Genomic DNA, 20,901 nt, shown 5'->3' on the forward strand with positions numbered 1-20,901 from the left:
TGTCATGAGGTTTAGTGTTTGTGTGAGTGGTGAGAGCACGGGCATGGAAGATATGTAATGGCCCCACTGTGTTGTTTTATTTCCATCAAAGAGGGAAAACAAATTAATTTCTGGTCTTCAATCTGTCAGGGAGTATTATTGGTCCTCTGTTGTTCATTTTGGGAATTTTGTTTGTTTACAAACCAGAGAGAGATGGAGAAGAAGAACCACAGCATATTTGAGGAATATTTTTGAAAATGCCAAAAAGTATGTACTGGATTTATATTATATTTACCCCTTCTTATTTTTGCACCAAAATGTTGGAGGAATTAAGGTGCCATGTAATAAGTGAATAGGTATCTGATTAGATATCTTAAAGAAGATTATCCTGAGAAATCAGTTATGGGAATCCTTTGTAATAACTATAGCATTAACTGAAATACAGGCCTCTAGAGCTAGGGAATATGGTAGATGTTGAAGTCATTCTCATACCAATCTAGACAGATAGAATTTTTTTAATGTATATAGATTTGCTACATTTAGTCACATGTTCTGTTCTCAGATGTCTTTAGCCATCTTTGAAAGAGCAAAGGCTCAATTGAGTTTTTAGTGATGTTATGAAAGCCTTTAGGGTATTGCATATGAAACACACTGATTTTGGTTTCAAACCCCAGGGTGCTTTCTCATCTGGATACCTGGGACTCTGGTAAGTGAAACCTTTCTTGATGTAGGCCTTAGCTGTAAGACTTAGGTTTATTAGAATATTTCCATCCAGCTGTTTGCTAAAAATCAGTTGCTATGTGTGTTTTCAGCACAGAAGAGTTTGAGAAGAAAACTTTCATGTACTGACTAGGAAATGCTTGAAAATAAAGTCCCTAGTTCAAATTGGATCTAACAACATAAGCAGTAAAATGTGGTCTGCTGAAGGATATCTTCTTCAGGAATTTTCTTGTGGAGCAGAGTATCAATGACACCATGTTACTGTTGTAGTTGCCTTGCAACATCAAAACTTGTGCAGGAGATTAGGGCTGGCTAAAAAACATGTAGAGAGACCAGGTGTAATGAATTTCCTTAGGCCGGAAACACTTGAGATTTTTTGATGCTCAGTTCCTCTGTCACAAATAAATAAAACTGAATTTGGTGGTGTATTATGTTCCTGCTGTTCACACATCAGTGCCTTCTATGTGCCCTGCTTCTGTGTGCTGTGACATGATGCTCATGTAAGTGCTGTTTGGTCCTTTTATCACCAAGAATTTTCAGTGTACTCATTTCCAGCCCCTGACAGCAGTCATCTGTGTCACTGCTACTTATTGCAATGGTCTCTGACTTGGAGAGACTTTGTATAAACTTCATCAACCTCAGCTTCATGTTTTCAAAGGTGCTTATTGATTAGAAGTCAGATGTTTAAATTTCTGAATAGCTGCCATCCAGTAGCAAACATCTCTGCAGTGTTTCCTTGTAGATTTGTCCTTGAGTCCTTTAAAACCAAGCAGCACAGGTCTTTGTGCTGCTAAGTGGTGGTGTAAATATATTTGAAGGTGAGCAAAAATAGGTGAAAATTTTGAAAGAGTTCAGCACTTGGTTCCATAAAATCTTGAGTTGGTTTTATCTGTAGCATGAAACAGAAGATTGGTTTTCTTCCTTTGTTTTAGTAGACAGGAAGCACTGATTAGGAAATACAGGTTATTAATTTCAGCAGACACTGTGATCTCCTTCCATTTAGTTAGAGAAGTTGTGTTCTTTTCATAGTGGTCTACAAATCTGAGTAACAGAAGCAGCCAGACCATGGGAGAGAATCAGTGGGAGGTGATTCCCTGAACTATTTACTTTCTGTCTAGCCATTTTCTTGGAAAACCCATGCAGCTGCCAGAGTTTGTTTGTTTTTTAATGACAAGATCTAAGTAGCACATCAGTGCTGGTGCTGCCAAAAGCTTCTCTCTGCGTCTTTGCTCTCTTGAGTCACTACTCTGTGATAACTCTTACTTAAATGTCAAAGAGAAGATGAAGTGGATGGCAGATAAAGGGTTATTTTCCATTTTTCAGTTCTCTTATTCAGTCCATGGTTCTTCAGTGTCTTAGTTCTGTAGCAGAGTAGGTCAAACCACAGCTTCTGTTTGCTTGTCTGCTCCTAAGAACTTTTGAAGCTGGTTGAATGCTTGTGATATTTCTGTAGTGCCGTGTTCCTGAATGATTGTTGCTCTGTTTGTTTCAGAGGCGAGGCTGGTACCTCTCTTTGAAGAGGAGGATTATCAGCAGCAGTTGCTCATGGGACTGGTATGTGCTTCTGTCAGTGTGCACTAGAGGACGCACAGGCTCCACACATATGTGAGGAGTGACCTTCCAAGATCCAGGGCTGAGTGGAAGCTCACTCAGGGTAGCTAAGGGGCAAACATGGCACTTCCTAAGTTTTAGAATTCATCATCATGATATTATCTTAGCAGGTCATTGTAAGGCATAGAGAAAAACAGCAACAGAAAGTTGATTTGTCAAAATGCTTTTTCCCAATATAACTTTGGCTGGAAACCTGGAGGTCATCTTAATCTGTCAGTTATTTTTGGGCTACTTTATGCCTTTAAAACGTATATAAGTGAATTCTTCTCCCTTCATTCTCTTATTCTGATGAACAGAGATCTTTTTGCTCCTCAATTTAATACCTTTTTTGCTGTTTCTTTTTCCTTCTACCTCACTTCTGAGACTGCTATAGCCATTCTGAGGTCCCTTCTTTTCCACTGTTTTTTGCCAGTGATCTCCCTAAAGGATCTACCCTCTATATGCTTCTGGGCAATAAATCCTGTCTCAAATCCCTACCTGTTCTCCCTCTGTCTCAATACATATCTTGGCTTATCTCTTATTCTCTTACTTTTAAAATAAACTAACTCTTCAGGATGCACTAGAAGGTCTCAGCAGTGAAGAGCAGATCAGCACTGTCCTGACTGTTCACATCTGAGGCAAGTTTTCCTTCTTTGCAGTAGTCTCCCTGTTTCCAAGTTTTACCTCTCATTCTCTGAAGCTTCTCTACATTCCTACCCCTTTGTTTATTCAGACAGATACAAAAAGCAGGTCACTTTGTCTGTGCCTTCCTGTATGAGGAAGATCTCACAGTGAGATCAGTCTGCATGTAAGTTCCTTGAGACAGATTTTTATTTGCTCCAGCTTCTTAGTAACTCTCAGAAAAGAGCCAGGACTTGAGTTGCAGTCTGAAGCTACATGAGGTCAGCAAATGTTTCAGAAAGGAGAGAGAAGGGAGTGGCATGGACTGTATGTTAACAAACACCCAACTGTAATGACTTCACAATTAATGTTTAACCTGAAAGTGCTAATAATCACCCTGCTTCTCAGGTTCTTGGAAACTACCACAAAATGTACTTGTGCTAGTTTTCTCTATCATAAAATCTCTCAGGTTTATTTGTAATAAGTACTTACATTCTTAGAATTCAGTGTTATATTTAAATCCTTTCATCCAGTTCCCTTGGCTTTGCACAGAGAAGTGTAAGAACTGTAAGCTTTTTCTTTTCAGTATCATGGAAAGTTCAACTTAGTATTCATTTTGCTGAATTTGCACCAAATAACCATTTTGAATATTCACATCTGCTGATAAGTTTAGCAAGATTGTACAGCAGCTTGGGATCTCACTCTGAACTGGAGTTTGTAATGGGGAAATGTTTTGTTGCACCAGTACCTATTGATCAGGCCCTGCACCTGCTGCAGCTTTTGTGTTTCTTTGAAGATACCCAACAATAACAAAATGTTGGCTTTTTTTCCTAGATGGTTGCTCAGCTCAAGGATCACCTTATGAGACATCTACAATATGTTGGAAAAAAGAAGATCGACCAGATAGTTTTGGATTATGTTGCAAACCTGGTTAGTTTGATTTCATAGTCACTATTGTGAGCAAGTGTGTATTTGTTGGATTGTAGGTCTTTGGGTGTGTACCAGTTGGATATAGCATATATTTGGTGGGAAGATTTTTTTAAAAGGTATTTAAATATATTTTTTCAGCCTAATATTGTATAAATGGATGAAGAAAATTAATATTATTTAAGTACTATTTTAAAAGTATTACCAGTCACTCAGAATACAGAAGAAATGGTTCCATTTACAAATGTGCAAGTATAGTCTACTCTCAGAAATAAAATGAGAACTCATCCTGAAAGTTTAAAGCTATTAGAGCCGTTTGGTTTCCTGTAGAACACGTTGCTGCAGGTCTTGAATAATGAAAGTGCCACCAGAGGAAATAAAAAATGAACAAAAAAGAGGTCACTACAATCTGACATGTGGGCAAATCACCACCACTCCTACACAGTGCCTTCAGTGGTGTGTGTGTGTTACAGCAGAGAGTTTTGCATGAAGAAATCTTTGTAAACTACTCTGAAAATTTGCTTTCCAAATTCTTATTTTTCTGTCTTTCATCCTCTTAAGAGACCTTAAAAAAAAAAACCCACAAAACCCATACCTTGTGCACAGAAGTTATGTACTTGGTTTTGTCTCTCTCAAGATCATGTCCTTTAAGTGCAGAACTCAGAGTTCTCAAAAGCTTGCATGGCAGCTGTAAATCCTGTTCTTTGTGCCAGTGCGCAGTAGAAACTCCCCACAGTGCTGTTTGCTAGGGATGAAAACCTTGGGAAACTTCCTTGAGGCTTCCTTGAGTCAGTTACTCTGTCAATGTCACAGGGTTCTCTGAACCCCTGCAGCCCCACTGCCCCTCCTGACTTTTCAGGCCTCACTTTGACAACTTCACAAGTTGTTTCACTGGTAATTGGCAGAATTTTATGTCTCTGTGTAGAAAAGAAACTGAGACTATTGGTTGATTAAAACAGGAACAGTACAACATGAACCAAAGCTCTGTACCTGAAAATGGTGCTGAAAAAAAGCCCAAGGGGGAATTAATTCTCCTTTTATTCAATTTCTAATAACAATTTGTTCACTTTTAGTAAAAACTAAGATAAAAAACCGTGAAAACATCTATTCAGCCTTTATCTGCAAGGCTAAATTATTGTAGACTAAATCTTGCAAAACAAATCTCAGCCCTCCCCACAAGCAAACTCTCAGGACTATTTCTCTCAACTCAGTTGACAGGCTTATTCTTAGAAAAGCTACTATAAAAGAAGATAATGTTCCTCTAAAAGTTGCTTCTGCTTTCTGCTGGTGCAACTTAGGCACTGTTTGGAAATCTTTAGAAATTATTTCCTTTTTAAACTTACATTTCCCTTCATCCTAATTAGAAACTCTTACATCTCAAACCTTTCAAATCCTAAATGTTTCAGAGTTCTTCAGGGGAATGAACTAGTCTGAATCTTCCTGCAGTTCTTCTGTAGCATCAGCAGTGAGTAGCAGAGCTATTTGAAACTAATGAAACAGGAAGAGACTTGAAGTTTGTCTGTTTGCTTTCATAAGATATTTTGCGTTATATTCAGGAGCCCAGGAGTGGCTGAGATTGGGCTCCATGCTGTGTAGTCACTGTGTAAATCAATTGCAGAAGAAGTCAGAGAAACCAATACTTGGGAGCACTGAGAGTTTCTTACAAAACAACAGGCAAAGGCTGGTTGCTGTCAGAGAACTGTGTATTCTTGTATACAGAGAAGTAAAGTGAGGAAGTGTGAATAACACACCTCAGTGGGAATTCCTTGTTTGCTGAGCAGCTCTGCAGAGCTGGATTGTGCCTGGTTCCCAGTCCATGTGCCACCTTTCCTGCAGTGGTTGTTGTATGTCCATAGGCTCTCTCTCCTCTGCAATCACTACTTTAGCTTTGTTCCATATCTGTTTCTCTCACTCTTTTCATTTCAGTGAGGCAGGAAAGGGGAGAAATAACTTACAGAAGTGGTATGACATTTGCTGCCCTGACAGCAAGTGGAAGGCAAGGCAGGGTGAGCAGGCAGCCTGTGGCACAGGAAACAGGCAGACCTGAATAAACTGCTGAAATTTCTCTGCAGGTTGCTGCAGTAGCTGCACATTTTCCTCTGATGTCTGTAGGCTCAGCTGCAGAGGAACAGAAGACAGACACCATTTGGATTTGAGTTTCCTCAGCAGGAGGAAGACTGTGTCATACTACTGCACAGGAGGGGATCTGAAAGACAGCAAGACCTTGTCTCACTTCCTTTTCTCTTTTGCTCCCGGTTCTTTTCTTTGACTTTCTATGGCTTTGAAGTCTTTCCTGTAGAAACAGCCAAGGGAGCTGAGCACTTGTGGTTCCCAATTACTTTAGGGGAATTTCAACGTGGCACCGTTGCCTGGAACTGTAAATGTTTCAAGACAAGGCGACAGCACTGTCAGCCAAGGCCCTCCTGCATGTGCTGTCTTGCTGATGGGCATGTGTTCTCTTGTTTAGAGCACTCCAAGGGAAATGGCTTCATGTGTGTGCCCCAAAAACTTCTTATTGTGTGTCTGTTATTCAGGGAAAAATGGCCTCCCCTGCTATGAGTGTAGCTCTTAACTTGGCTGCCCCAGACACCCACTGCTAACCTTGGACAGGAAGCTGCCTGTGCTCCTTCCATCAGGCAGATAATGCTGCCTTTCTCTCATGCACGTTATCTTGTGTGTTATGTTCTGAAAAAAAAGATTGAGATGTGGATTATCTTTCTGTATGTATTTCCTACAATGCCAAGGGTAGATGTTGATCTCCAAAGAGAGTTGTGCTGTTAGTCTGGGTGTCACATCACAAACAGTCACAGATATAAGATGCAAGTATGTTGTGATAGCTTGGATGATTATGAATTAAGAAGTTGTTAAGCTTTCTGTGCCCTGTGAAAGCTGTACAGTTTGCTGTGTTGTTAAGCAAAAAATGCTTATTCTGGAGTAGCATACTCTTGAAAACCATTTGTGTTCCACAAATAATAATTGGTGATTTTTGAGCTTGTAAGAGCCTTCACTTCAATGCTGATCCTTCAGATCCAGCTGCAGCTCCTGATGCAGAGGCCTTAGCTGCCCTCTCTGTGCTGGCCAAAGGTGAAATTCATTCCAGCAGCAGGTGTGGTTCTTGTGACCCTTCTGTGGAAACTGGAAATCACTCATTTCCTAGAAACTTGCTATACTCCAGAAAGATTAAATTGGATCTTTCCATTGCATCTAAAAAGTGTGGAGATGGTAAGTATTAGGTAGTTATTTTGCATCAGGCAGCTGTGCAAGCCTGGCTCAAGTTGTGGTGCATGGGAAAGGTGCTACTTTGTACAGCTTTCTGCCCAAGTCACAGAGGAACACTCAGGAACATTACTGAAGATGAATATTCCGATTCTGGCCTTTGCATGCAGATCTCTCCTGTGTGTCCTGTTTCTCTCTTGCTCAGAGCCTGTGATGAGTCAGACAATGGAGAGGGCAAAGCCTATGAGGAGAAAAGAGAGTAAGGAAAATGCATTCCTGGATTCTGACCATCTGGAGGGAGGAAAATTGTTCCTAACTTCTTGTGACACCTCTTTGCAGAACAGGGGTCAGACTAGTTTCCCGAGTTTCCTGGGATTGATTGATTGCTGTGCTTTGAGGGCCAGAGATAAAAGGCACAGAGGAAGTGTCTCAGTTGTGTTACTGAGATGTGGAACTGGTTACACATGACAACCATGAGGGAGTTATTTCAGCTCTTCCGTGTGTGGTTTCTCTTTCAGCTGCAGAAGCTGAGAAGGCCCAAGTGAGAACAGGGCTTGTGGCTTTGGTGTTTGCTGACTGTGTGTGGTGGACGTCAGTGTGGGAGCACAAAGAACAACAACATGGGCTAAGAGATTGTTTCAGTTCACTGGGGACAAAAAGGAAACTCAATAGATGAGGAGAGGCATTTGTTTATCTCATTTTTCCTCCTTTCCAGGACTAGATCTGTGATTCCTCCTGCATACTTTTCTTGGCAAACTGAACATTCCACTGTCTTCAATGTTATCCACTTTTGCTGAGCCCTTGGGACTGGTTCTTGCCAAATGCTCAGCCACTTGGACATGCTGTTTTGCTTTCATGGCAAACAGATCTTTGAGAATTTGCTGCAAGAGCCTGAGATCAGTTATCTCCAAGAAGCACAGTGTGTTAAGTTGCTGTATGTCTTGCATGATGCTTTGATAAGCTGCAAGCACTTTATACAGCCGGAATAGGGCAATTCTGTTACAATTCCAATTTTAATAACTTTACATTTTAAGGCCCTAGAGAAAAAAAAATAAGACTTAGTTGGAGTCCCATGAGAAGTTTTTAACATAAACTGGTGTGTGGAATGAATGAAGGCCAAAAGGCTGCTGTATACAGGCTCCTGGAAACATCCAGTCTTCTCTTTTTTGTTTTAGCTGAATCTGGTGCATCGAATAATGAAAGAAGTTTGGAGGAGATACCAGCTTCATTCCTGTATCTTCTGCTTGTGAGCAAGTGATTTCTCTAAGTTTTCAGCCTGCCTTTTAAAATATGGGCATAATGATTTTGTTCTTCATCAGCAGTACTCCTCTGAACAGTTAGTGCTTATGCTGCTGTCAGTGTCAATGTTACTGTCCCTAACTCTTCCTAAGGATCCTGCTGGCCCTTTCTAGGCCAGTGAATATTAACCACACAGGCAGTGTTATGGCTGGAGCTCAAACTTGCTGAGTTTGGAGTGGTCCTAAGCTGGGTGGTGGGTATTAAACACCTGTAAAAGCCTGGTCACTCACATCAGCACTGTTTTACTGTTGCTGCTGATTCCAGGTATTGCTGAGAGCCCTGTGCATCAGTGTGGGGAGGAGATGGGGACACCACAGAGACTTTGTGTGTCTGCAGCACTGGGCAGCTGGTGTTGGCTGAGACACCTCAGTAAACAAGGCAGCATCCCATGGCCCTGCATCCCAAAGGCCGGCATCCAGTGCACTCCCAAAGTGACCCTCTCCAGGAGAGAGTGGGCACCTCAGGTTCTTAATGTGTTGCTACTTTGTTAACTCAGTGATGAGAGAGGAAGCGCAGCAGAGTTTGCGGTGTTCCACATCATGAGTCGGATCCTGGAAGCAGCAAATGGCATGTGCATGCCTTTACCTCCTGGTAAGTTCTGTGTTTTGCTCTTTTAATCTTGAGTGAGGAGAGCAGTGCTATAAATTCCTCCCAGCACAGCACTGTTTGCAGCACATGTGTGGAGTTAGCTTTGGCAGTGTTGACAGCTATTCAAATCAGTTAGAGAGGGAAGGCTCTTGATAAATCTGTGCAGGTGAAATGAAGCAAAACTAAATAGTTATGAGAAGCAGAGAAAACTAAACAGAGGTTTCCAATGGAATGTGTGGGTGCAGTCTTACCTTAGAACTAGGATTTAGACAACTGGATTTCAGTGTCAAGAGCCAGAAGGGAAAATCCTATCCTGTAGCAGATAGAATGTTTTTTCTTGTGCTTTTGCCCTGCTAATAATTTTCATTTTTTTCCTGAAGGGATTAATTACTTCCAGCCTTGATGGAAAAGCTGGTCTTGATAGTAGACTTTCATTTCCTAGAGCTCTTCATGATTCTTTACAGCATTTTCAAAGCACTTGCTTATTTTCATTAGGGAAAGACATCTTGACATCATAATATCTTAATGCTTTCCAATTCTGTTTGAATCTTTCCGGGGTTTATTTCCTGATCTGTCTTCGGTCACTGCAACTGCTTTTGGTATGAGTTTGTCCCTCAGTCTGTGTGGGCACAAATACTGCCACACAGTAGTGTTGCATGATAACAAGACCATCATCAGGCTGATGGCAAGGGAAAGCTGAAGTATTAATGCTGCCCGTGGGAGTGTCTTTGTGGCAACAACATCCTGAGGGTGGTGAGGCCTCAGATTTTGATTAATTAGGAGGAGAGAGGGAGATAAAAGACAAATTAATAGAACAATTCAGATATAAGACAAGAGCTTGGAGACATTTAGGGACAGTTTCAATCCCCTTAGCTTTCTTTTTTCTGACAAGATTGTACTTGAAAGGACTTAAAGAATGTCTAAATAAGACGACCTGACTTGATAAATTGATTTCCTCACCAACTATAAACAATCAGAAGTCAAGGGAAGTGATGGTTTTAGCTAGAGTAATTCCAGCCTTGAATAGAGAATTAGGAAAAACTACATATTGTACCAAACAAGTTTGTCTCTTTCATAGGTTTTCACACTCTGCACCTGGGACTTGGTGTTCGATGTCTGCCTCTGCACACCCTCCTGCACTATATTGACAATGGCATCTTGCAATTGACAGAAACGTGTGTCAGGAAATTGCTGAAAGGTACAATGAACACAGTGTTTCATTTGTTACCAGCCAGCTAACTGGGAGTGTTGTCCTTTGAGCCACTTCCCTTGGACACAGGTTTTATTGCCCAGAACACTCAGCTCTCCTTAGAGTGTTGTTTCAGTGAGGGCTGTAGCTGATGGTGTTGCCTACCTGAAAGGAGAAAGTTAGGGAGGGCTCAGGCTGTGTGATTGGCCTTACCACAGCACAGAAACACCTCTGTGGAGAGAATTTGAGTTTGTTGTTTTTACACTTGAGACTTCTTAGAAAAACAAATACTACAGATCATCATAGGATTTATTGGGGAATTTCTGTGACAGTGTGTGAGGTAGTTGGTCTGCTACCCAGCCCTCAGCTTTTGCCTTATATTTGGAACAAGAGGAACAGGCCTGTCAAGCTGACCTCATGGCTGGGGAAGCTTATGGAGCAGATCATCTTGAGTGCCATCACATGGTGTGTGCAGGACTACCAGGGGATCAGACCCAGCCAGCATGGGTTTGGGAAAGGCAGGTCCTGACCAGCCTGAGCTCCTTCTATCACTGGGTGACCCACACAGGAGGTGAGGGAAAGGCTCTGGGTGTTGTTTACCTGGACATTAGTAAAGCCTTTGACACCATTTCCCACAGCATTCTCCTGGAGAAAACAGCTGATCATGGCCTGGGTGGGAGCACTGTTCACTAGGGATAAAACTGCCTGGACAGCTGGGCCCAGAGAGTTACATCCAGCTGGTGGCTGCTCCCCAGTGGGGTTCCAGAACTCAGTGTTGGGCCCAGTCCTGTTTAATGTCTTTGTTAATGATCTGGACAAGGGGATTGAGTGCTTCCTCAGCCATTTTGCAGATGACACCAAGTTGGGCAGGAGGATGAGAAGGCTCTGCAGACAGATATGGACAGGCTGGATTGATGGGCTGAGGTTAATTGTGTGAAGTTCAACAAGGCCAAGTGCTGGGTCCTGCCCTTTGGTCACAAAAACCCCAGACAGCATCACAGGCTGGGGCAGAGTGGCTGCAAAGCTGCCCAGGGGGTGCTGGTCAGTGGTAGCTGAATGTGAGCCAGCTGTGTCCAGTGGTGTGCTATTTCTCCAGTGTCCAAGAAAAGGGACAACAAAATATGCTGTATCTGTATCAATCTGTGCTTGATCTTGATAAATTAAATATTATAAACTTGAAGAGTTGCACTTAGTCAAAGTGCATTTGAATTACAGTATAAATTGCTACATAAAATGGTGAAGTTATGGACAAATAGACAGAAATATATTTGTACACATGATAAACATGCAAATAATAGTCTTTAAACTGAATTTTTCATTTCACTAAGGAGGTGATGCTTATTCAGAATGTCTTCAATGAAAGCTGAAAGTTTGTTATGTGATTACTGTTTGTTTGATTTGCTTTTTTCCCTGTTGCTTGTAGATCTGGATGACACTGAACAGAATGAAAAGCTGAAGTTTAGTATTGTCATGAGGCTACCAGAGGTAACTGATGGCTTTAGATGTAATTTCCTGGATTTTGGAATTGATAAGAAATTCCTCCTTGTGCATAGGGTCAAACCAATGAAAGACTTGGCTGTGATTCAAATAGAGCCTGATTCAAATATAACCAGAACATCCACAGTTTCTCCATCTGCTGCTCCTGGACTGTAGGTTACCCTGATAAATTACAGATTTGTCCATAGTGTTGTCCAGAGTCTCCAGTATCCTACAGAATTTAACAAGGCTGGCACTGTTCTGCTGAGTACTCATTTGCATAAGGCAATGAGGGTTATTTAAAGGGGTTTGTGGGGGTTCTGTGTGTGCTTTTTAGCATCCATGGAGTCTTTCTCACTTGTGACCTCTGTTTGGTTCTATACACTACAAAAAATATATTTAAAAGCTGGCACAGTAAAAGCTGTGAAGTTGTGTTGTACCACAGCTTTGTGGTAGGGATGGATTACAAGATCTCCCCTCAGTTAAACCTCACAGTCTCACCCACTGACAAGGTGACTTATGTAGCCTCAAGAGCTTCTTACTGGTCCTCCATAAATCATTCCAGCAGAATGGGAGATGCATTTCTCCTTCTCTCCTTTTGCTCTTAGTGCACAGCACAGGACTGCAGGGAAAGCACAAGATGTCAAGAGGCAGAGGAACACCAGGGATCCCCCTTGGGGAATGCCTCACTGCAGAACAGGCTTTTTTCCCCATGAGTTGCCCATTGTTTGCTCATTATGTGCTGCCACTTACAGTTCAAATGGCCAGAAGTGCTGCTTGGGTTTTCCTCCAACAAAGGCTTCTTTATTTGGCAGCAGTTTTGAGAAGGGGTAGAGGAGGAGAACTCCACAGGATGTTCTTTGTCCTCTGTATCTTGTTTTGGGCCAGGGCTGGTGAGCTGGGGTCAGCCTGGGGCCCCTGAGTTGCCAGCCCTGGGCCTGGTGCGTGGGGAACTCCATTCCAACCACGCTCTGACGTGAAGGGCTGAGCTGGGAGGGATTTAGGGAACAACTACTGCTAGCTGTGCACAGTAGACTCAGAGCTTTATTGTATCTATTTACAGCTTTGGGAAAAAATGCTGGGAATAGTGTGTTTGCCAGAAAGGTCATTTTGGGGTGACTCAGACTATTTTGAGCAGGTTACATGCAGTGGATGACCTCAGTTTAATCAGAAGCAAGGATTTAAGCACCATTAAGCTGTACAGCATTTGCTAAAATGAACAGCTGCCTGCATTGCAGTACAGCTGAAGGGGAGGGGCAAAGGAAGATCTACCCAGGGAAAATAGCAGAAGGTGGAGCTAATTTCACAGTGTATTCCTGTTCTTTTGTTTATTGGTTGGGATTGGAAGCTTTGGGAAACCTGGTTTTGAATCTCTTTTGGCTCTGGGACTGTGAGTCAATGTTATCAGTTTCCAGAATGATGACCTGAATAATGGGATCCAAACTTACATTCCCAGTATCTTTCCTTGTCAGTGTTCTGCTTGTCTAAGGTTCCTTAAGACTGAGCCTGAGAAGCCCTGTCCTGAAAGAGCTTTGAGGAATTTGGCATCTGCTTCATTCTTTGGGGGAAGAATAGATTCAAATCAATCACAGTAAAGATAAAAGTTCTATTAGTACTTAAGTACACATGTCAGGTGGGACAGTGGCACTGGGACAGACCAGCTGAGGTGAGGACTGAGTGAGGAGGTTTTGATTTCTCACATTTTGAGAGCACATTGTGATCTCTTAGTTACTGACTACGAAAGGAAGGCTCCATGGCTAAACATGATGACCTCTTAGCCTCTGTCATTGGGGTCTGAAAGCAAAGCACATCTGCATTACAGCCTGGGTTTTGTGTCAGCTTTTCCTCCCTTTTCCTCTTTCTAAGTTTCCACTGTCCCATGTCTATGTTCTCAGGTTTTGGGGTTTGTTTTTTGCTTACTAGGCTCTTGGTCAAAAGGTCCGCCAGTACTGGAATCATCCGATAAATGCAAATTTAATAGCACGGAAATATGTGAAACTTTTGCTTGAGAAGCTGGGAAACAGGCAGGTAAGAGCACAGAGGCTGTTTTAAAATCTTATGCTTTGACAGTGTTGAGATTCCTGAGCTTTCTGTGGACTGTAACACACTAAAGAAACATTGAAACCTTGGTCTGACTGTGCGACTTTGTGAAGTAACACAGAATGTTCTCCCTTACAGTGCAGCAGGCCTATCCCTGAGAGACTCTCCTTCCCCGTGGAGTTTTTGCCACTGAACTACCTGACTAATATGCTGGCAGAGATAGAGAATCAAGGTAGTGTTAATTCTGTTCTTTGGAATACCAGTGATCGTTACCCTTTGATGCTCACTCAGATGTATCCTGCCTGTACTGACATACTGATTTACTAAAACTGCAGTGATATCTGAACACATAGGTTTGGTCATCTTTCTGCTAAAGGAAAGTGTCAAGGACCAAGAGCCTCCATGTATGGGTATCATCCTATTTGGGGAAGAAAAAGAGTTAAACCATGTGGCAGTATATGAGCATGTGCCCTGGGCCATTTCATGGACTAGCACTAACACAGCCACTCTGCTTCAAGCTGGGTTTGGATCTCCAGTTTTGAAGTCCAGCCTCCAGAGAGGCTTCTCTCTGTGTGGGTTATAATTTACTTACATTCCACTAATAGGATAGTTTTTGCCATGGATGAGCATCCAAAGGGCACCACTGAAAGCTGTAAGTATTTTGGGTGCATGAAAACACATTTCTATTACCCCTTATCTTTTGGTATTGTAGATGAAGATGTTTAATAGACAGCAAGACTGTAAGTGTACAGGAGCATGTACAATTTCGTAAATACTTCCTCATCGTGTTTTTCTAGGTGTGCAGCCATATGAAAAACAAGACCATGTAAATGTAAGATTTGTAGAGGAAACAGCACTCAAGCACACTATGACACTTCTGGGCCTCAAATACTCCTGAAATAACATGCTGTTGAAGAAGGCTGGCAAACTGTGGTGGCTTTGTAAAAGTATTTATTTAAATGCAGTGTTGCTTCCCAAATAACCTGCAGTTTTGGGTAGTCCCCAGTACTGACGTGAGCTACTAAAACAGTGTTTGGTCCAACAAACTGAGGTTGAAATTACTGACTTCTAGATAAATCCTAGAGAAATGCATTTGACATAACCCTAGGTTTGAAATATATCTGTGGGTTCATTTTGAAGGGGTCAAGGAAGTGGAACAACAGTGTCAAAACATACTGTGAAAATTGGTATAAATGTCACTTCTTTTAATAAGACAATGCTGGAAAAGGCAGTCCAATTGCAGGGTTAGAAGAACTAGTAACTGTTTACTTGGATTTATAAAAGGATTTCTTGGTGTGATTGTATAAAGCAGGTAAGAATAATGGATGACTTTTTATGTCAGACATGAGTAAAGAGATAGTCATTCCTTGTGATGGTATCAGTTAACTTATGGTACTTCTGCTTCTAGAGCTGCATTCTAATATTTTCAGTTTTGTAATTAGCACAAAATATAATCTCCTTAAAGTGCATATGACAGATTTTGTTGAGGATTTGTTTGTTTGTTTGTTTGAGGGTTTTTTTGTTGTTTTTTAAAGATATGTATAATATATTGTACGTAATATAGGATAAGAAAAAAGCTTTAGAAATTGATCTTAACAGTGGCTTGGACAGAGATTTACATAACCCTTTCTTACAACTTCTAGTGTTACAGTTCAAACTTCAGCCTCAGAAGGAAATTAGGCAGGCTGTTTTTCCTTTGTTTTCAACTTCTGTTTGTATGTAACTGAGCCAATATTGTTTGCTCTTTTTTAAAGTTCTGAACTGTAACATTAATTTCAAATAGGAATAGCAATTTGCTACACTGAGAAAATTGCCAAGTTGTGCCATGCAGGATTTCTGCAGCCTTTATTGGATTTTAAAAAAATTTACAAAACTCCAGACTATTAAACTAGAGAAACTCATTAATATTTTATATATATGGGAGGTTTTCAAAACAACCTCTGATATTCTTTCTGAGTGGTCTCCATTGGTGCTCCCTGTTCCTTACCAGAGAAATAAAAAGATCCAGTTCCTGGGAGTGACTTGGCAAGTTGATGGTCACTCCCTTGTCATTGCCATCAGTGAAGCTTTAGCTTTCTTAGTGACTGCATCGTGAGAAGGAATATTTTTCTTAATATAATTAGAATTTCTCTGGCAAGTGAAAACCCCAGTCCCAGACTGCAGAAAGCCATGTTGGTGTATGGCTAAAGTGATGGCCACTTTGTATTATATTAATAACAGGAAAATATTTTCTAGCCTTTTCTTTTGAATGTATTTTACCATACCTTCTGATGCAATAAAACTTCATCTGGAAAAACAAGTAAGTATGGCATGAGGATCCTTCACTTTTCTTGACACTTGGAAATACAGCACTGCACTTGGGATACCAGGAGAAAGGATTCTGGGTCACTGACCAGTTAACTGTGCTTTTGGCACGAACAAATACTTCATTTTCAGCATGAAATTTGGCTGAACACCAACAGATGTTCCTTCAGTGCAGTGTAAATGCTGCTGACTCTTGTGATCCAGCAGCTGGTAATGGTCTCTCCTTCTTGGGGTGCTGTCTGTTCAGATATCAGATGGCTCTTGGGGCTCCGAAGGTGGGAGTCCCTCCTCCTCCTCCGCCTCCTCTGCCTCCTCCTCCTCCTCCTCTGCCTCCTCCTCCTCCTCCTCCTCCTCGGGGATAGTGGGGTCGTGGCTGGGCAGTGCACCTTCTTTCTCCTCTGCAGGCTCCTGTCAGAGAAACACAGCTTGGTCACACAGTGGTTGTGTGCTTTAAAACTCCAGTGCTTCCCTGAGCCAGTGCACAGAATCTGTGACAAAGGTAACCCCCGTAGTGTGTAATCCCTGGCAAGCCAGGAAAGCTGAAGGGGTATTAAAAGGAAAGCATGAGGTTTGACCATGTAGATATGAGTATGTCTTTTTAAGTAGTTGACAGTTTGATCCTGCCATGCTTTTGTTATTTGTCAAGAAAACAGATTAGATGAACTTTTAAAAGATGTAGTAATTATGCACCAAACATCTGTGGAATAATTCTGTTCCTGAATACAGTTACTAGAGTGGGCCTTTATCCACAGCACTGAAAGGAAACTTGAGTCACAGCATGAGGAGAAGTTTCATGACAGAAGTTTCTTATTCTAAACTATTATTATGTAGGAGCTCTCTGCTCTGGGATCACTGACCATCTCAAGGACAGAGGCAGTGTCCAGCAGGGTAAGGTTTCAGGTGCTGTCTGCCATGCTGCCCTGCCTACCCTCAGTGTCTCATTCAGCAATCTGATTTCTTGCTGTTTCTCATCTGATGCTCATTGTATCTCGTACGGAGGAGACATTAAACTTTCCCTGAACCCCACACTCCACCTTTTGCAGCTTTACCTTGAAATCCTGTGAAAAGTAGTATTCCACTGATGGCTGCCCTGCCCTTCAGCCACAGCATGGTCACACAAACTACTTTAGTAACCAAAGGTGAGGTTTTAGTGTATGATCTCCTTAAGATTCAATGACCAGCTCCAAGCGGTGTTGCCAGGCTGGGTTTAAAACTCCACAAACCCACTGTAGTGGGTTGTCAGTGTCTCTTTCTGTACCATCATCTGCACTGGCTCCTGGAGCTCTTGCAATGTGTGACAAAAACTTACAGCTCTGGCTTCAGCTGCTGCTTTTTGTATCTCCTCACTCTCTAGGATCTTCCACCCGTCCTTTTGTGCTGTAGAAGGGGAAAGGCCTTGACTTATCGTCAGTGAAGCAGTCATCACAGATTGTTCTTTGTCTCTGATTTCCTGCTGGAGTTTAATGGCAAGTGCTTGCTTCATGGATAGCTCTGCAAAAAGAGCTCTTATCTCCTGGGTTTTGTGATTTATCTCCCTCTGCAGTTCGTTGCTCTGGAATGCAAAACAGCTACATTGTAGTTAGGGCTTCCCTTTAGGCACTCACTGGGCATGACACTTGGGTCAGCATTAGGCACTGAAAATAAGTCCACCGTGACAAGGTTTTAAATAGTAGTTCAATTCTTGAAAATTACTTAATTTTTGTGAACACTTAGAACAACAACAAAAAATTGGCTGCTCAAGAAGTCACATTTACTCCAGTACTAGAAAAGAAAAGCACATTTGTCTTTGCTTCTTGACCTTTTCAGCTGGACAGCAAAACTCCCCCAGCCCTCAAAGGCCTGGGATCCCAATTCTTTTTGAGTTTATACACAATTAGCTTCATAATAAAGCTGGAATAAGCCCAATTCCTATGAGATAATTGAGTGACAATGCTGATGCAGGGGCTGTGGGTTGTGACATTATCCTTGGAAGGGGGACAAACAGAAAAGGAATGGAGATAGAAATCCTTGAGTCTCGCTGCAGATGATTTGAAAAAAACAAAAAGCTTTAATACTCTTTAAGTGACTATTTGGAACTGGGACAGCCAGAGCACTTGCAAATGCAACTTTTGGCACACTGCCATTTTTACAGTAGTTTATTAGCCCATGGCCATCATTTCACAAACACATTTAACAACCATGATATCTCTCTGTGTGTTTAAAATAAATGATAAAAAACTGTTTTAAGCTTTCATGCGTGCCAAACCTAACATCTAAGAAAAATTTCTACCCTGGCCTTGTTTTACTTTAATTACTTAGGGTTTTTTTTCTGTCTTTCCCTCAGCTCTGATCAATTTGCAGCTTTTTCATTAGGAATATGGGGGCTAGGGGCATTTTTGGTCTTTCCCAAACAATATTACTTGCACTTAAAAGCAAATTGCTATAATTATATTTAAAAACTGTATTGGAAATAATGTTGCCTGTGTGATTCTCCCTACCTAAACAACAAAAGAACTTTGAGCCAGATACCAAGTTAATCTTTTTGTATGTTGGAGTAGAATTTATCTGGCCTTCCTTTATTTCTTTTTTTCCCTTATTGCTTCTTAGCCTTAGGCCAGTTTTTTGTGGAAATGCTGTTAAGTACATTTGCAAAAGGAGGATCCTTAAGTTTCTAAGCATCTACTTCAGAAAGAACTAATTCTATATTTTAGTGAAAGTTACCATTTATGGTGCAACTTTGTTTTTAAAAGAGAGGACATTCACCTCATAGTTTCAGTTTATCTGTCTTACTGTTGCTATTCCTGTCTGTAATTCTGAAGACTAGCTTATGACTTGCCTCTCAACATTTCCAGCCACTTTTGTAATTTGCGAGTGAATCACCTCTTGCCCAGATACTGTTTCATTTTGTCCAGGCTGGCAAGCAGAGCGTGCAGTGCCCTTCTTACCCTCCTAGCGAACAGCAGCATCTCCTGCCTGCCGCTCTCCACCACAGCACGCATTCTGTCCGTCAGATCAGAAATGCTCTCACAGAGAAAATCTATCTTCAGCAGCCTCTGCTCCTTCTGCATCAGCTCTGCCTCTATCTGCAGCAAGGAGAGCACAGTGGAAGGAAAGGACAGGGCAAGGTGCAGCACAAAGTGTTCTGTGAATGCCTTGAGCTGCTGAAATAATATTGGTGAACAGTCATAAACAAATACCTTCACTATCAGATTTGTCAGAATTTACACCTTCCCTGCCAAAGATCAGGCCCAAATTGCTTCACTTGGTTGCTGTCAGTCACACAATTCTTCCATATCAGGCCAGACCCTTTTGGGGGCAGGGGTTACACCATTGTTACTGCCTTGCTGTGCTTTTCTTGAAAGCAGTGGGACTTTTTTCTAGTCATAATGTTTTTAATCTTCTGGTTCCTTGAGTCACACCATAAGGGAAGGTTTCAGCTCTTACTCTAAATACTTTTCCCCTCCTCATGCTAAAAAAATATGGGCTCCATAAACAAATTGTAACTACAATGACTTTAAATCCCATGAAGTAGACATTTAAACTTATGACTCCAAGAGAACCTTCTTTTTAATGTGTAGGCTGGTGCTAGCAGGCTCTGTTGTGGCCTGCTCAGCTATGCAGAGCTCCCTCCTGTCAAGGAATATGGGACAGTAAAGCAAAAAGCTCAGGTAATACAAGCAGCTGTGTTCAGGGTCTGTCTTTACAAAGTGGATTTCAAAAGAAGGACTCTGGGGTGTGCTCAGAGCTTGCTGCTGCTGCCCTCACACCTTCAGAGCCCTTTGCAAATTCCCTCCAAACACGGAACACAGTGAGAAGAGTTTTGTGCTTCTATAACTGGGACAGACAAAACTATATAAGAAAATGCTGTTCCTTTACCTTCCTCCCCCCACAGAGAGGGTTCTGAAAGTGGCTTTCCATTGGACCTAATGCTTCCCTCTGGAGTCTCCCAGGGCAGTCAGCAGCAGTGCTGCAGTCAGGTGTCAGCTGCTGGGCTGGCCTGGCTGCTGCTTCCACCAAGCTCTCTTTAGTAGCTCCTTTTTCAGCAGGGAAGCAAAGCAGTAGGGCCCAGCCCTGACAAGGGCTTCTGTGTTTGCTTCTGTGTCACACATGCAGACTTTGTGACGAGGCTGGCAGCTCTGCCTCCTGCTCACAGCCCGTGGATATTGGTTAAACACCTCATGGCCAGTTAGCAAAGACTGACAACCTTGTTTGTTAGCACTTTATTATTCTGCATTTATCTCCCTCTGCTGCCCTTTCTGTTCCCTCCCCTAGTGAGGTGGGTCTGCAAGGAAGTGCCAATGATGTGAAGGGAGTCTGCAGAGGATGCTGCAGAGCCAGGGGTACCCTAGAGAGCTCCCCCTCTCCTGGAAGAATTAAAATGTCCCATGTTCAGTTGACCTGGAAAGCAGATGCTAGGCTGGAGTTCACAATGGCCAATCATAATTATTTTGATTCCTCTTACAGAAAGGTTTTTTTAAAAACAAAAGACACTATTTGCAATTTCTAAAAGAGGTCAAGCAAAGCAGGATAGCTTGTGATATGAGAAGTGACATTACCTTTTCAATCCTTTTTAGCAACTCTGGTGGAGATGGGTCCTTCCCTCCCATTTCTTGCTTTCTGCTCTCATTTGTGGCATCACCATAATTTTCCTCCAGCTTTTTAATCTTGTCCCTGCACTGGGAATACTAGCAAACAAAGAGCCTCAACAGTTATTTATTCCCACCAAACTCATCCCCAGACCTTGATCTGGGGACTTCAACAGAGAAGGATTCCTTTTACTGGGAAGGAGGGCAGGTAACACAAAATTATGAGCCATTTTAAAATTTTCTTTGGAAAGAGAACTACAGTGTGACAGTTGCAGGACAGAGGAAACCCTGCTGTTTGACAGAAATTGAGTTCTACCTGTTTCTTGGTGCTCAGGCTACTTTTTGTTTTTTATCCTCAGGAATACAATAGAAAGCCCTGCTTCCTTG

General features: G+C 41.9%; 2 protein-coding genes across 6 annotated transcripts in view; one reads left to right on the forward strand and one right to left on the reverse strand.

Annotated features, from left to right (window-relative positions):
- GSAP (gamma-secretase activating protein) overlaps window positions 1–15,944 on the forward strand; it is a 47,374-nt gene extending 31,430 nt beyond the window's left edge. For 4 of the 5 annotated variants that reach the window (XM_050981958.1, XM_050981953.1, XM_050981955.1 and 1 more), the window contains 11 exons: window positions 191–246; window positions 654–685; window positions 2,192–2,253; window positions 3,745–3,840; window positions 8,229–8,299; window positions 8,849–8,943; window positions 10,019–10,138; window positions 11,553–11,614; window positions 13,529–13,633; window positions 13,784–13,877; window positions 14,443–15,944. In XM_050981958.1, coding sequence (XP_050837915.1) covers window positions 191–246; window positions 654–685; window positions 2,192–2,253; window positions 3,745–3,840; window positions 8,229–8,299; window positions 8,849–8,943; window positions 10,019–10,138; window positions 11,553–11,614; window positions 13,529–13,633; window positions 13,784–13,877; window positions 14,443–14,543 — 894 coding nt within the window. In that variant the 3' untranslated portion in view covers window positions 14,544–15,944. The remainder of the gene's footprint in view (window positions 1–190; window positions 247–653; window positions 686–2,191; window positions 2,254–3,744; window positions 3,841–8,228; window positions 8,300–8,848; window positions 8,944–10,018; window positions 10,139–11,552; window positions 11,615–13,528; window positions 13,634–13,783; window positions 13,878–14,442) is intronic. The other variant, XM_050981965.1, reaches the window with a different exon arrangement.
- A 152-nt stretch (window positions 15,945–16,096) lies between these two features.
- The window catches only part of CCDC146 (coiled-coil domain containing 146), a 36,426-nt gene continuing 31,621 nt past the window's right edge, over window positions 16,097–20,901 (reverse strand). Inside the window, exons 14-17 of the mRNA XM_050985668.1 lie at window positions 20,485–20,613; window positions 18,874–19,011; window positions 17,259–17,501; window positions 16,097–16,357 (exon numbers count right to left, since the gene is read on the reverse strand). Of these exons, the coding sequence (XP_050841625.1) occupies window positions 16,193–16,357; window positions 17,259–17,501; window positions 18,874–19,011; window positions 20,485–20,613 (675 nt within the window). The 3' untranslated portion in view covers window positions 16,097–16,192. The remainder of the gene's footprint in view (window positions 16,358–17,258; window positions 17,502–18,873; window positions 19,012–20,484; window positions 20,614–20,901) is intronic.

The sequence above is a fragment of the Serinus canaria genome, chromosome 1A (assembly GCF_022539315.1).
Source record: "Serinus canaria isolate serCan28SL12 chromosome 1A, serCan2020, whole genome shotgun sequence".
Lineage (NCBI taxonomy): Eukaryota > Metazoa > Chordata > Aves > Passeriformes > Fringillidae > Serinus > Serinus canaria.